A 14,542-nucleotide genomic window follows, 5' to 3' on the forward strand; every position below is an offset into this window, starting at 1 on the left:
TGCTGCAGTCGGCAGCAGGGAAACAAGCTACAATCTAAGTTAATAGGGTAATTTCCCAGCTTGTAATTTACCTTCACATAAGTGCTTGTTTTGCCACTGACAGGCTCAGATTAATATTCTAAGTGTCTGATAACATTATGGAAAGGATTTCTAAGGGGGTCGACCTTTCTGTTAAAGAGTACGATCCTTTTTTTTTAAACATAAAAACATCCGCAAAATTGCTTTCGTTAAACCCACCAGACTCCATGTAAATAAACAGTAATTTTAGCATCGTAAAATACACTTCATTCAAAGTCGACAGAAACTAAATAAAACTTTTTTGGTAGTCTTTCCACTTTTCCAACCATCACAACTCTAGTTTTGGTTGAAATAAACACATAGTTTACCGATTTACATGTGAAAATATGTTGGCTCTATACACGCTAAAAGTATTGCTTTTTTAAATACAGTCTGGTGGGTTTAGCGCTAGCGACTTCAGAGCTGTTTCTGGTTAAACAGAAAGGTCTCAAAGAGGTTTTAAAGGTCTATCTTTGAAGGGATCCTTTCCATAATGTTGTATTATTTAGTATCTGAGCCTGTCAGTGGCAAAACAAGCAGTTTTGTGAAGAAGGTAAAATACAAGCTGGACAATTGCCCTATTAACTTACATTGTAGCTTGTTTTGCCTCGCCCGCAGCGATCTTGCTTATTACTGGACAAATGCCAAAGATTGTTGTTCCCATCAGTCACTTAGACACAAAAAAATAGGAAAATAGGGTCCAGGTTGAACAAAAACGGTAGTTACCCTTTAAAGCTGCATCAATTATTTTGTTTGTGTTTTGTCCTTATTGGGGCAACGGAACAACCTGCAAACCCAACACTGAAGACCTTTATTTGGAGGCACTAGAGTTTAAAATTAGCTGATGCAGCTTTAAGTAAAATAACAACCAACATCCAAGATGATTCAAATAAAACACTGTATTTGAATTTTATTCTTTTCTTTCAAGTGATACATCTACGTAAAAGATTTCATGGCCTTGCATGACAAATACGGTACAGTTTTTTTCACCCCTTTTTACAGCTGTTATAAGATTCTAAATAAACAATTTTTTTTTTTTTTTTTTTACATTCTGCAAGATATGTATAGGACCTAACAGGAGGTCAGTATACTGTATGGCTCACCCAATAAAGCCTTACCATAAAAACAAATTTTAACACCACAGTTATAAATGTAAACCGAAATACTTAATCTTCAGGAAGCTTTCCCAGAAGTCTACTGAACATAACGGCAAACAACAATATTTTGGAAATTTTAAGGATATCAAGATTAATATAACTGACATTGAATCTTTAATCATGTGTGATTGAAAGTCTCCTGGCTTCATTCAACATCCACACACACATCCACATACAGATCTTGACATGTGTGGCCGAGGAGGCATGGCACATGAGCACAAACGCCTCATTTAAAAAAAAAGAAGAAGAAGGTAAATTCACAAGAGAATAGCAAATCTTAAAGGTTATTTCCCCCACCTTTTCTTGAGTGACAAAAAGACATCAGCATTACAGTCAGGTGTGTCAAAGCACCAGTTGAGTTGGTTGTTTGTCTTAGTAAAAACAGGTGTTAAAGGGTTGGGAGTGCCTGTGAAGAGGAGTGGAAGTGTTGTGACTAGTGATAGTCAAATGAAGTTTTCTGAGCTCACTAGATGGCGCTCTCTGTTCAAAGAAAAAGGTTAAAGGAATGGCAATTCAGTGTTTTCAACCCTTTGTTGAATAGAGAGCGCCATCTAGTGAGCTCAGAAAATGAAGACGGGGGTTCGCGAATCTTGATTTGACCATCGCTAGTTGTGACCAGAAGAGAGCTGAATGGCTGAATAAATCAGAGCAGAAAAGCATATACACACCAGCAAGTGCGAATGGACCCCGTATTGGTATGACCATGAGTTGTAAAACTAATATACTGTGTACGTATGTGTCAGCCATGGTTGAGATGATTACAGTACTCTTAGGCCTTGATAGACAGCTGTTAGTGTGGCGGCGGTACCATTTATAGTATCATCCCTGCCGAGGGGAATGACTCAGTCCATTGTGTCTGGGTACAGCATCCTCAAAGAGCTGTCATTTCAGTCAATGTCAAATGTTTCACTTTCTTTGATGTGCACGGTTATCCCAATTCAAAAAAACATCTGGATTCTGTAGACGGAGACACTGATACAGTTTTGGAAAGAAAGGAAAGCCGCAAAAAGCACACCCCGCTTTTTTCAGCGTCTGACAATGAAACACAAATCCAAATGCCATAATTCTGTTAAATACACTGAAATTTCCTAAGCAATAATGAACATCAGTCTGTTTTGAGGACAGTTTAGCCAGCAGGTCCTTATGCTTTCTGAGCAAATATGTACTTTTTTTTTGTCCACAATGACTGAAGAGATATACTTATTTGTCAGTTGGTTTCTCGTGCCGTAATCTTCATGCGCAGTGCTCAATCTCAGAGAGGCAGCTTAACTTCAGCGCTTCAGAAGAAGAGGTGCTTCCAAGTGGGATGTGGGAGTATTGGCAGACTTGCTTGTGGTGATAGAATAAGACATGCTGTACTGTATATCTCTTATTTGGTTTAGCGGAGCGAGAACATCCTATTTGCCATTATGTGAACACAAGTCATAACCAGCACAGAACAGCAACTATCATTGCACACAAAGCATAAACCCTTAACTTTGTTAAAGGATTTGTGAACATTTACACTCACAAATTATAACACAAGAAGAAAATTGTTCGTTCTCTGGAAGTGAACAAAATACTGAACAAAATCCGTTCAGCATCCCTGGGGGGGGTTCATCAAAGTTTTGTGGAAAATGTATAAATAAGACTATAAGTCTTCATTTAATTCTGCTTCACGTACAAAATATTCATTTGTAATAATTGTTCCAATATAATTTGCTTCCCTTATTCTTTCTTTCACCTCTCCATACATACATAATTTATCTTTCAACTGACACACATGAAAGCAAAGTATGTAGACCCTCAAGTGCCAAAAATGTCTTGGCAAGAGCCTTGCAAGATCCAAACGAGAATGTTGAGGCTACAGTATTTGTACTTTGAATTTTCCCTTACCAAACACATGGAGAATAACAATAAAAAAAGTAAAGTGACTAAAACTCCTGGATAACAAAGGCTTCATCTATCGGTATCAACTCAAAATGATAAAATAATCTTCTTTTTTTTATTATAATTTTGACATGTATAAATTAGGACTTCAGTGTACAGTATACACTTGAACACTTGCAAAATGTCTTCATTGAATGATTTGTTGCTAATAAACAATATATCTAATATATTTAATCCTAAATAAATATTTTTTTCTCCAGATAACGCACATGTTTTTTCAGAAGCTGAAAGTGTTTTCCCAGCGCTGTGACCTCCTTTTTGTTTTGTTTTTTTATTTACCAATGTGTCTGCTTCCTTTCCCTACCCGACTGCGGGCGAGCAGAAGATGGACATGCAGTTTCAGTAGAGGTGACAGAGGGAGAGAGACAGAAAGAGAGAGTGGTTAGGGGCTATGAGTCAGGGGGTGTTGGTTGTGTGAAGATGGGAGGGCGGTGTTCCTGTTGCCTATCCATCAGTGCCGTTCTTATTGGAGGTGGGTGTGTTGGTGTTGGTGTTGGTGTTGATCGTGGTGCCGTCTGGCAGCTGGCTATCTTTGCGCGGCGGCATCCTCTCGTTTATCCTGTCCAGGCCGCGTGCCTCCTCAAAGTTACGAATCTTCCTTGTGGGAGAGAAGCCTTGAATGGCTGAAGAGACACCAAAGAGAAAATGATCAGAGGCTGGAAACCCTTGAGTAATTTCCCTACTCCTGTCGCTGTAAACATGTGCTGTAAACTACATTCTTCTAGGTTTTTTCATTAGCCGCAATCAAAAGGGGTTCTTGTGGAATTTTACTTAAGCACAACACACAGTATCTGCCTAGCACATTACAGATGATCAGTGAATACAACACATGCACAATGACTCCTAAGCTACGACAATAAAACACCTCACACTTTGTAAACTTACGGTAACGTCCCGAAGCAGCCAAGGAAACCAGACATAAAACGTGTGCAAATAAAAAGCAAACTTGTAAGGGACTGTTCAGACATACTCTTCAATCATTTGAATTATCAAGTTAAACTTAGAATGAACACTCTGGGGTGGAGGTTTTATAGGTGGATTTACAGCCAAAGAAACAAGGTCGTCAAGGGTACTCTTGCACAATCAGATATCTGTGACGATCAAGCACATGTGCTCATTTGAGTGATACCCAACCAGGGGCAACTGTTTCCCAGAGGCTACTTCTGCAGTTGCCACAGGGACAAGGTAAGATTGTGGAGTAGCTCAAATAATTTGAAGAAATAGAAATTAAGATTTAATTAAAGGAATAAATTCACATATTTGTGTTTAAGAGAAAAATAAACATTCATAAAGAATTGCAAATTGGTGTGATGCTGACCCTTAGTAAGTTTATTGTCATAATAACCAGTAAGCTACCTAGCCTAGCTATACTGACTGCACAGGACACACATCTGTGTCAGTTGTAATACCTTAAAGCCAAGTGTTGCGATTGCGAAGTGTGCATATACAAACAGTTACCAAGCGCACATAGAAGTCAAAATGGGAAGCTTTAAGTAATGGCTATGTGGTTTAAATAGTTAGTTAAAAGGATTCAAGTCATTTTTAAGCAGTTGAAAATAGTTTAGCTATAAGTAATGAATAAATAGTTGAAATAATTAGCTAAACGTTCCAATTAAACTGTTGAAATAGTTAGCTAAAAGTAACGACTGAACTGTTGAAATAGACAGCTAAAAGTAACGTTTAAACTGTTGGAATAGATAGCTAAAAGCAACGGTTAAACTGTTGGAATAGTTAGCTAAAAGTAATGATTAAACAGTTGAAATAGATATGAGTAACCATTAAACTGTTGAAAAAGCTAAAAGTAACGGTTAAACTGTTGGAATAGATAGCTAAAAAGTAATGATTAAAAAGTTAAAATAGTAGTTAGCCAAAAGTGATAGACAAACAGTTGAAATAATTAGCTAAAAGTAATGACTGAACTGTTGAAATAGATAGCTAATAGTAATAGATACATGTTGAAAAGTCCAGCTTGTGCCACTTTAAGTAGTGGCAATTGCATCAGAAAAAAAGGATGGGAACCACTGCTTTAAGTTATGCTGCCTGAACACACTGGCCCTTTGCTCTGTGAAGTTATACTGTACTCCCCAATTGGTTGATGTTTTCTGCACCAAAGCAACCAGGACTACATATTTTACATTTTATGTATTTGATCAACTAAATGAATCTCATGGCTGAGGCCTGTTGAATCAATAACCTGCCACTATCGACCGGAAGGGGCAGACAGTGAAGCAACTGCTAAATGGTGTAACAGGATTAGCTTCTGAAAATATCCCAGGGAGGGATGTCCCTGGTCTTATCTTAGCCAGGTCTTAGCAAGCTTTTCTCTGTGTGGGGAGCCACACTTAGCAAGACAAGCCCATGTGACCATAGCCGAGAAATTCTTGTCAACAAGGAACATGCCAGGTCCTAAACCTGATACACAAAACTAGCCATTTTGTAGCATGGACTTAGCTTTTCTGACTCAGCCTTAGTTAAAAGCCTGTTTCAACTAAGGCTGGGGAAAATGTTTGAAAGTACTTCTTTAAATGCATTTTATTAGACCATCTAATGTTATTGTTGCACCTAAAAACAGTAATTGTTTGTTGTACTAGTTTTAGTCTAAAAGCTTATTTTCAATTTATGTCATGTTCATCTTTTCGTATCTTATCTATTTATTGGTCCACTGTCACCAAGTATATGAAAAGTGAAAATTTGTTTTTACAATGATGGAACCAATGTGATCCAACAGACACTGATAATGCAAGAGCAACCAGCAATGAAGTAATATACAGTAATGTAATAATCAGTGAAATAAAAACAGTGGGAATATTAAAAGAACAAAAGAACCAATACAAAAGTACACATTTTAAGGGTTGGGTTGTGTTTAACGGGTGAACAACATACACAAAACAAAGACATGAGATTTGAGCCTGACAGCCATGCGTACCTTGTGCTTTAGCTGCCTCAATCGTTGCTATGTTAATGAAAGTTGAGGAAAGGGGGGAAAAAGGGAGTCATCAAAGACAGCCAGAGACAGCAAATACAACAGTAATATCAAATAGGTGAACCTCGGTGTGATAAACAGAATAGCAGAATATAGGCCAACACTCATAGATACAAAACTCACAGCAGCTGTAAAAACTTCATCAAAACATGTTAGTTAGTGGCTGGGAAGGTTAGAAGTTAGAAGCCTGTTGGAGATTTAAGATGGTGTTGGTGTTAAAGGGTCACGAGGACTTAAGTGTGGAGAGCTAAGGGGGGGATTTGGCTGAGCACTAAGAGTCCAAGGCGGGGGCGAGATACGTAACAATGACCATGCCAGGACAACACATTTGTGCAGTGCAGGCCAGCTGCAGTACATATGCAGTCAGATGTTCTTTTAGACACACACACTCATTTAGCCACACACATCACACACAGCTTAAATCCAAAATGAGAAAGAAATATTCATAATAGTAGAATTTAGAAATACTCAGTGGTGAACTTTACATGATTAATATTTCTCATATTAAATGCAGGGGTTAAAGTGGGCCGGAACAATCCGGAACGGTGTCCCAGCACCTTCAATTACTAAGTAAATTAATCTAATTGGCAGTTTCATACATCCGTGTTTCCCGTTTGTTTAAAAATAACGCCAAAAATCCATTCCAGCGCTTCTCCTATTCATTCTCATGTCTGTGGTGAGTTCACATGTCTGAAATACAGTAGTCTCGCTTTGCCAGATCTTCCTCCACAACGCTGCGGAAGAGGGTTTGGCTACTCCACACAGCATTCCGTGATGGGAGAAAACATGCTCTGGTTTATTGGCATTTCTTTAAACCGATCACAATCGTCATGCGCGGCACTAAGTGCTGCATGGGGCCCCGGTGCTGCTGGAAAATAGCCTCGGGAAGGAACTTGTTTTGGTGGAACGTGTACATTCAAAAGTTGTTTTAGTCGTGCAACGGAAAACTCAGATTGGACAGATAGTCTAGCTAGCTGTCTGGATTTACCCTGCAGAGATCTGAGGAGCAGTTAACCATAGTCCTCATAAATCCACCAGAGTTTAGAATTCCAACACAAAGGAAGAGGAAGGTAACGGACACGGCTTTTACAGGGAACGGGAGATGACACTCTGATTGGTTTAAAAACACAAAACACACCTATGATTAATTAAGACACTAAGTACAACCCTTTTGAACCATATGCCCAGCCCCTTTTTTCCACGTTAAATTAGCAAAAGTGCATTCGTACACGCCCTAAACGCACCTGCACCAGGCACTTCACGCAGTGCGCTTAGATCGTTAAAATAGGGCCCGAAGTAGCTTTAAAAGTGAGTTTTAGTTACTGTACTGTATAGTTGATAGAGCCCTCCCCCTGTGTTCACTCCTTATTGGATATGCAGGTGTATAGAATATGTGAATCATCTAATTAAATCTCTAAATGAAGAAAATCATCTAAGTGCATGAATAATCATTTTTCAGAGAAATGGCTGTGCCTTTCAGATGAATGAGAGCTGTATTAAGATAGCAACCGGCAGATGCTGAATTATAACTGCAACCATTTGTCCTTTTGAGCAGTTGATTATGAGGTGCTTTGTTATTGGTGACACTTGGGAAAACACTTCTGGTTGTCGGCAAGCCTGTACTGAATCTTTAATGTCCTTAAACCGGTTAATTCATGGACTGGGTGTTTCCTCTCATGGAACCAGCATTCAAAAGATCAGTGAGCAGCTTCAAAAACAAAGTGAAAAATCAAGAAGTATGGACAAAAATACACAATCACTTGCCCTCCCCTTTGTTCAAACCGGCCTAGCTGATCTGAAAGGTGTGGCTGGGAGAGCGGACATGCACAATGACATTTTCCAAAAGGTCACCAACATGTGGTTTCTCCTTCAATTGCTCCGCAACTTCTGTGAGCCTCTAGTGTGACAAAGTGTGACTCCCAGCATGTCCTCTGGCGGGGGCGAGACCAGGCACTGACCTTTTGATCAGAGGTTCAGTAGCCACTTCCAGGTGACAGGCTGATCTCCTCGACCAGCTAGCCCACAGCTGAGCCCGAAAACTTTTTGTAGCATAGACGGTGGGCTCGAGTCAAAGTCTAGCCAGTGCTACCTGTGGTGGGCATTCTGTCATTGATCTAGAACCCATCAAAGGGACTAGCAGGACAGGGAAGCTAGTCTGAACTGGATGTTACGCCGCCTTCACAACTGGCAGTTGAAATCAGCTCCGATACGGCTTCGAAACGACCGGAAGTCATTGATTTCCTATGGAGATTCGCAAACTGCATGCGAATGGGTCCGAACTGGGTCTGAACGAGTGCGGTGCAAAAAAAATCGTGTCAGTTGGTCATCCGGATGCGTTCAAAAAATTTAACTCTTGCGAAAGGCTGCGGACGGTTCCTATCCGACAATTCCAGCGTTGCTCTGGTACTGACAAACAAACCTGCTAATGCTAATTAGTTCGCTAGCAACAGATATTGAACTATTGACATTATACCGCTATATCACATTTAACCGACATGACATGTCAACATCCTGGGCAACTTTTCTCCACGCAGCAGCTTTTCTATTTATATCTGTATAAGAGAGGTCATAGAGAATCGTACATTCAGACACTTATCAGTCGTTCTAGTCTCTGCCATTTTTGTGAGTCGCTTCTGAAGCTTTTCAACGGTGTAGTACGACGTCCGCTGGGGGCGTATTGCGTATTACGGAGCTGATTTCAACTGCCAGTGTAAAGGCGGCGTAAGGATAGACAGCAGTGTTTTCTGCCATCAAACTGTAACTGCACTGGAAATAACATTACTTTATTTACTTTTGGCAAGTTCTTTGCAGGACTAAGACACAAACAACTGATTTGCTACTTTTTTGTTTCAGCAGTATAGAAGTGTTATAGTATGGATTTCTGTCAGCAAATACAGCCATGTTGACCTCTACAGTTTTGCCACGATCATTATTTAGTATGGAAGAACAGCAGAAGAAGCAGCTTCAAGTTCTTTATCTTCTGCTTGAAGGAATAGTTGAACATTTTGGGATATACACTTGTTTGCTTTATAACAGAGAGTTAGATGGAAAAATCAATACCACTCACATTACACAATAAGTAGATTATCTTAGCATAAAGACTAAAAACAGGGGCGAACAGCTAGCCAGGCTCTGTCCAGAGGTAAAAACCAGGAGCCACGAGTGATACTCATTTTTCTACAGTACCGTAGTTACCCGGAAGATGCAATTTTTCGTTACAACTGTTCAAGTCTGCCGCTAAATGCTGGAGAAGAAGAACGCTGACCAACACAGAACTTGGTACCGAGTGCTAGATTTTTGGTATCGTGACATCCCTAGTGGAGACTTTTGAAAGATACTGCTTTCGAATCCGACCTGTGACCCTTTGCTGCGTGTCATCCCCTCTCTTTCTCTCCCCCTTTCCTGTCTATCCACTGTCACTATCAAATAAAGGGAAACAACATGTGTATTCTTCTATATTGAGGTGCTAGAGATGCAATTAATCATGTACAGTAACACCACCTCTTGCCATGAAGACATAATAAAAGGTTTGCTCACAGCAAATAGTTCAAAGTAAAAAAAGAAAACACATGCTTTGTGATAAGGTGACAAGGTGAGAGGACATTTCCTTAGGGGTGTAGGTTGTGCTAAATGGGAGTTATCAAGTAGGGATAAAAAAAAAAAAAAAAACAGGGTTACTGAGTATAAAACACACTTACCAGTCTGTAAGGTCTGCTTTCCCCCTGACAACACTCCCACAGGAAGAGTTCCAGTTGGGGTGAGGCCTTTGAGTGTTAACACATTCTCGCTTTCCTCCCTAGTCCACAAACAAAACACACAGAGTATACACATTACATTTCAGCAAGGAGGGCAGCACGCACACCTGGTGGCTACAAGGCTGTTCTGTAACCAAGAGGTCATAAGTTCAATCATCACTGGATATGTAAGCCCCGTTCATAGAGTGATTGCCTGTCGGCTCTAAATGCCTCGTACCAAAATCCTAACATGTGTCCTGGTTCTGTAAGTGGGTCAGTGACAACTTTCACTTCTACAAGTGTTAAACATTTGTGTGAACACACTTTTCATGTTAACTTTAATACTATCCATCTTTTTCTCTCTCTTCTGAGTCGAAACAAACTGGGGTTAACAACTGAAATGACAACTTCAAATAACTATTAAAATGTATTTTTTTTAAATGCAAACATGACATTATTTTTGATCTTGCAAAGGGATGAGGTCAAAGTCAAAGCTAAAAAAAAAGTCAAAAAAAAAAATAAATAAATAAATTGTATGGACACAAATGTGACATCTGAATTTTCCATTTTTATTTTTTTATTTAACTGTTTCTGAAATACCCTTTTAAGCCACTGACCCATATGCACTGGTCTAAACAACAGGCTGCTCTACATCTTGCCCACTTACAGCAGTGTGACAAGGTAGCAGCAGCAGGATTCATCTTGAATAATGTCTAATGTCATTATACAGTCTAGATGCATCGTGACTCATCTCGTGCCAGCTCATTAATCCTAGCAGGGCAGCGTTGTGTTTTCAAACACAACTTCATTGTGCACTCAACTGACTCCATTCATTCCCCCCCAACGCTCCCGCGTCTTCCTGGCCCCATGGTGACCTGCAATTCAATTTGGTAATTTTGACCCACGGCCCACTGCGCTGATTGTGATCCGTATGTACAGAAGCCTTTTCCCGTTAAGAGTGTTATCATGAGAAAGGAAGAGGTACATCAAAGGGAGAGCATTAATGACAGGGTCAGACCTGAGGACTGAGAAGACTCGTGCCATTTTCCCCACAGCGCGAATCTTGTTTCGGATGACCTCCTTACGCATTGCTGAGGTTCCACCTGAAACAAGTCCAGAATGTAGGGTTAAGACAATTTACCACCTTGAGTATATTCAATACTGCTTTCCCATTTGCTATTGATTTTCTTAGCACTTAGTAAAAGTGAAAAATATGTTGTATAAAAGCCTTGTGGGAGGAGAACTAAGGACGATACAAATGATACGTGTGATGAACTGAGGGTTTAATGAGGTGTTTCATAGCATGGCGGTTGTACTCCGGGGAGCAGAACTCCTTGTGGGACATAGACATAGACATGTGGGACATAGACACTGCGGTGTGTAAATCGTCTCACATGAAACAGCTCCCAGCATTGTATGCTCATTAAGTGTGTGCTGGGACTAATTTTCAATTCATCCAAATTAAAAATGTTATTATTATTTAATATAAATGTATGCTCATCACCAAAATAAAAATGTATTAGGCCGTCACAATCATATTCACCATAACAATGTTTTTGCTTACCTTCATAAAGGTCATCTCCCTCTGACATGAGCTCATCGTCAGAGCAAATGTTCAGTACGTTCACCAGCATCTCCGTCACTGTGGGCGAGAGAAGCCACATTAAACTTGAGACTGGTACAAAACCCATGTGTGAGGCTGGGTTTGTGTGACACTGACTAAAAACGACATGGGCGCTGGACGGGAAATTGACAACAGTGTCGGTCTTAAACTAGCAAATGCACCTGCTCCCATCTGTGCGCCCATGGGCGTGCTGGTCTTACAAGTAGGTGTGTTCAGGTGCATTCTTGGCGTATTGCTATCTTGAAGCAGCGGAAAGTGATAGCTGCTTCGCCATTGACCAACAAAAACCTGGTCTAAGTCAATAACGCAGCAATTTATTGTTATTTTAACAGCTCATTAGTGAAATGCGCCTAGGCTCGTGCACAGCATCCACACACTATGCCTATTACACACACACACACACAGGGATGCGCAGTGGCACACAAACATGCAAAAGTTTAAAAATAAAAATATTAAGGTGCAAATCCGCCATCATAATAGCAATGTGCCATGGTATAAGCGCGCCTGGCTTTTAAAGGGAATGGGAGTTGACACTCTGATTGGTTTATTGCATGTTACGCCCAAAACACACCTATGAATTAATGAAGACACTAAGTACAACCCTTTTGAACCATGCGCCTGGAGCACAGACCCTTTTTTCCGCCGTTAAACTAGCTAAAGTGGATTCGTACACGCCCTAAACGCACTTGCGTCAGGTGTGTCACGCCGTGTGCTTAGATCGTTAAAATAGGGGTGTTAATCTTATATTTTCAGTTACAGATGTGGATGTTTGTGAAAAACACATTGGCACGTTTTTCAAATGTAGTAAATGGGCTAACACATGCAAAAGCATCAACTTCATAGATAAAGAAAATCTGGGTCTGTATATTACTTTGTACACAAAGTCAATGAACCATAGGCAACTCAATGCGGGCTTTATTTTTTTCCATCCACATTTTTTCCAATTAAATAACAAACATACCTTTCTCTCCAACAAACGGCAAAGACCATGTGAAGACATCCATAAAATTGGGCAACCAGTAAGGGTGGGGGGAGCAATTGAATTGTCTGATGTTCATCACGTTGTTCTCATATTTTAATACAGCAGCTAGGATTGACAGAGGAAAAGAGATGGGAGGAGAGATTCAAGGACTGAAGCCTGGTAAATACAAGAAAAACACAACAATGAGAGTGAGGGAAAAAAAGAGAGACCTTTGTTGTTGTAGACATCTAGGTAATTTGGAGCTGAAAAGATTGTGATTAATGAAGGGAAGCCTGTGGTCTGGCTTTTCCTGTACATACGATACCTGTTAGGCCGCAAACAAAAATAAAACTCATCAACTATGTTATAATTCTAAAAATGAATCAAAAAGTTGTAACCCTACTTACCCTGCATCCTGTGCTTCATGGGCTCTTATTACTGACAGCAAGTTATTATTTACCAAAAAGTCACAAACTGCTGAGTAACTGCAAAGAGAAAGAAAACCAGAAAGAGACACAGACTTGTTAAAACACTTGGGGGAAGTCAAAGCTTAATACCAAGTTAAGCAATTAAAGGAACAGCATGAGGCCACTTTTGACTTCACTAACTGAGATATATATATATATATATATATATATATATAGTAAATATGTATTTTCAGCTAGCCATGCCCTCTGGTCTGTTGAGCTTGGGGTTTAAAGATGCTGAGCATCCAGAGCCAGGACTCTGGTATTTATGCTCCAGAAGCTGGGGACTACAGCCAGAGCAGACCGAAGGATGCAAGAGCTCAGCTGGATGCGGGTACTTAAGGGTTTTTACTGCCTTTCCTTCTTTCACCGCCCTACTAATCCATTAGGAATAAACAAGAAAATTGTGTAGGCAATCAACCTTGATAGATCAACATCAGGCTAAAATGAATGGTTTCTGACATTTACCACTTCAGTGGATTTAAGACCATTTGTCTTAAATTAAATTGAACATTTGTAGCACTGTCCAATCAAATGTAACCAACTATATGTTTGCTGTGTGTAATCCCCTCTCTCTCCCACCTTCCCTGTCATTCTCAAGCTATTTTAAAGGCAATAAAAGCCCTGAAAAATAATCTATAAAAAAAAGAAGAAAAAAAGAACCAACTATCAACAGGAAGTCACTGTAGCATCACAAGCTGAAACACAACTTCCAGGAGGCCAAATTATATTATTAAACTTCAATGCCAATACTTTATAAATGTAGGTATGACTTTTGTATTGACATTTATATGTGAATATATAGAGAGTGCGTTTTAGAGTTGGTAGTTTAGAGAGGAAAATATCTAATTACGCCAAGTTAACTGGCATTATTTGGTCCCGTTTTACTCTCTTCTTACTTAGAAGGACAATGCTAACATGCTGATGGTTAGTAGGAATAATTTTACTATTTTCACCATTTTAGTTTAGTGTGTTAACATGCCAACATTTTCTATTTGGCAGTAAACACAAACTACAGCTGAGGTTAGTGGGAATGTCATTAGGTTTGCAGGTGTCCTAAACCAAAGTATTGGACAAAAGTTTTTGACCTGATGGTCAAGTTTTTTCCAGAGAGGATCAAAAACATCTGAAACAAATTTTATGACAATCTATCCAATAATTGTTGAGCTACTCCAGTCAGGACCAAAGTGTTGGGCCGACTGACCGACATTACCATCCCTAGAGACATGCTGCTAGTGTAGTTAAAAAGGTTTTCACAAGATCTTGTAGTATCATTTTCACTGTAAATGCACATCGGTTCCAAATATTGGTTATGGGTTTCATTAACTTCTAATAATCGGTATCGGCCTTGAAAAAACAGTTTCGGTCGATCCCTAGTTCTCATATCAATACCTGAATCACACTTAATTTGGCACCATATACTTTTTTATACTGTTAAATTTTTATAAACTAAAGAGTAAAAAATGCCTCCTGACAAACATGTTGACATGCTTGCCTGAGCTATAACTATCCAACTGTTCTTTCTTTTCTGATCAAGCTGCTTGCATCTGCTAACCTTTTTGGTCAGTCATATTTAATGTGTTAACCTATTTTGAACAGCTGTTTTTATCCGTTAACTTGTTTTGAGAGA

General features: G+C 39.6%; 1 protein-coding gene across 4 annotated transcripts in view; it reads right to left on the reverse strand.

Moving 5' to 3' along the window:
• Positions 1-2,239: 2,239 nt before the first annotated feature.
• The window catches only part of ppp3cca (protein phosphatase 3, catalytic subunit, gamma isozyme, a), a 34,119-nt gene continuing 21,816 nt past the window's right edge, over positions 2,240-14,542 (reverse strand). For 2 of the 4 annotated variants that reach the window (XM_035998693.1, XM_035998702.1), the window contains exons 7-14: positions 12,853-12,930; positions 12,676-12,770; positions 12,446-12,571; positions 11,425-11,502; positions 10,879-10,963; positions 9,825-9,922; positions 6,070-6,096; positions 2,240-3,766 (exon numbers count right to left, since the gene is read on the reverse strand). In XM_035998693.1, coding sequence (XP_035854586.1) covers positions 3,588-3,766; positions 6,070-6,096; positions 9,825-9,922; positions 10,879-10,963; positions 11,425-11,502; positions 12,446-12,571; positions 12,676-12,770; positions 12,853-12,930 — 766 coding nt within the window. In that variant the 3' untranslated portion in view covers positions 2,240-3,587. The remainder of the gene's footprint in view (positions 3,767-6,069; positions 6,097-9,824; positions 9,923-10,878; positions 10,964-11,424; positions 11,503-12,445; positions 12,572-12,675; positions 12,771-12,852; positions 12,931-14,542) is intronic. The other 2 variants (XM_035998694.1, XM_035998699.1) reach the window with 2 other exon arrangements.

This window comes from Sander lucioperca, chromosome 2 (genome assembly GCF_008315115.2).
Source record: "Sander lucioperca isolate FBNREF2018 chromosome 2, SLUC_FBN_1.2, whole genome shotgun sequence".
Taxonomy (NCBI): Eukaryota; Metazoa; Chordata; class Actinopteri; order Perciformes; family Percidae; genus Sander; species Sander lucioperca.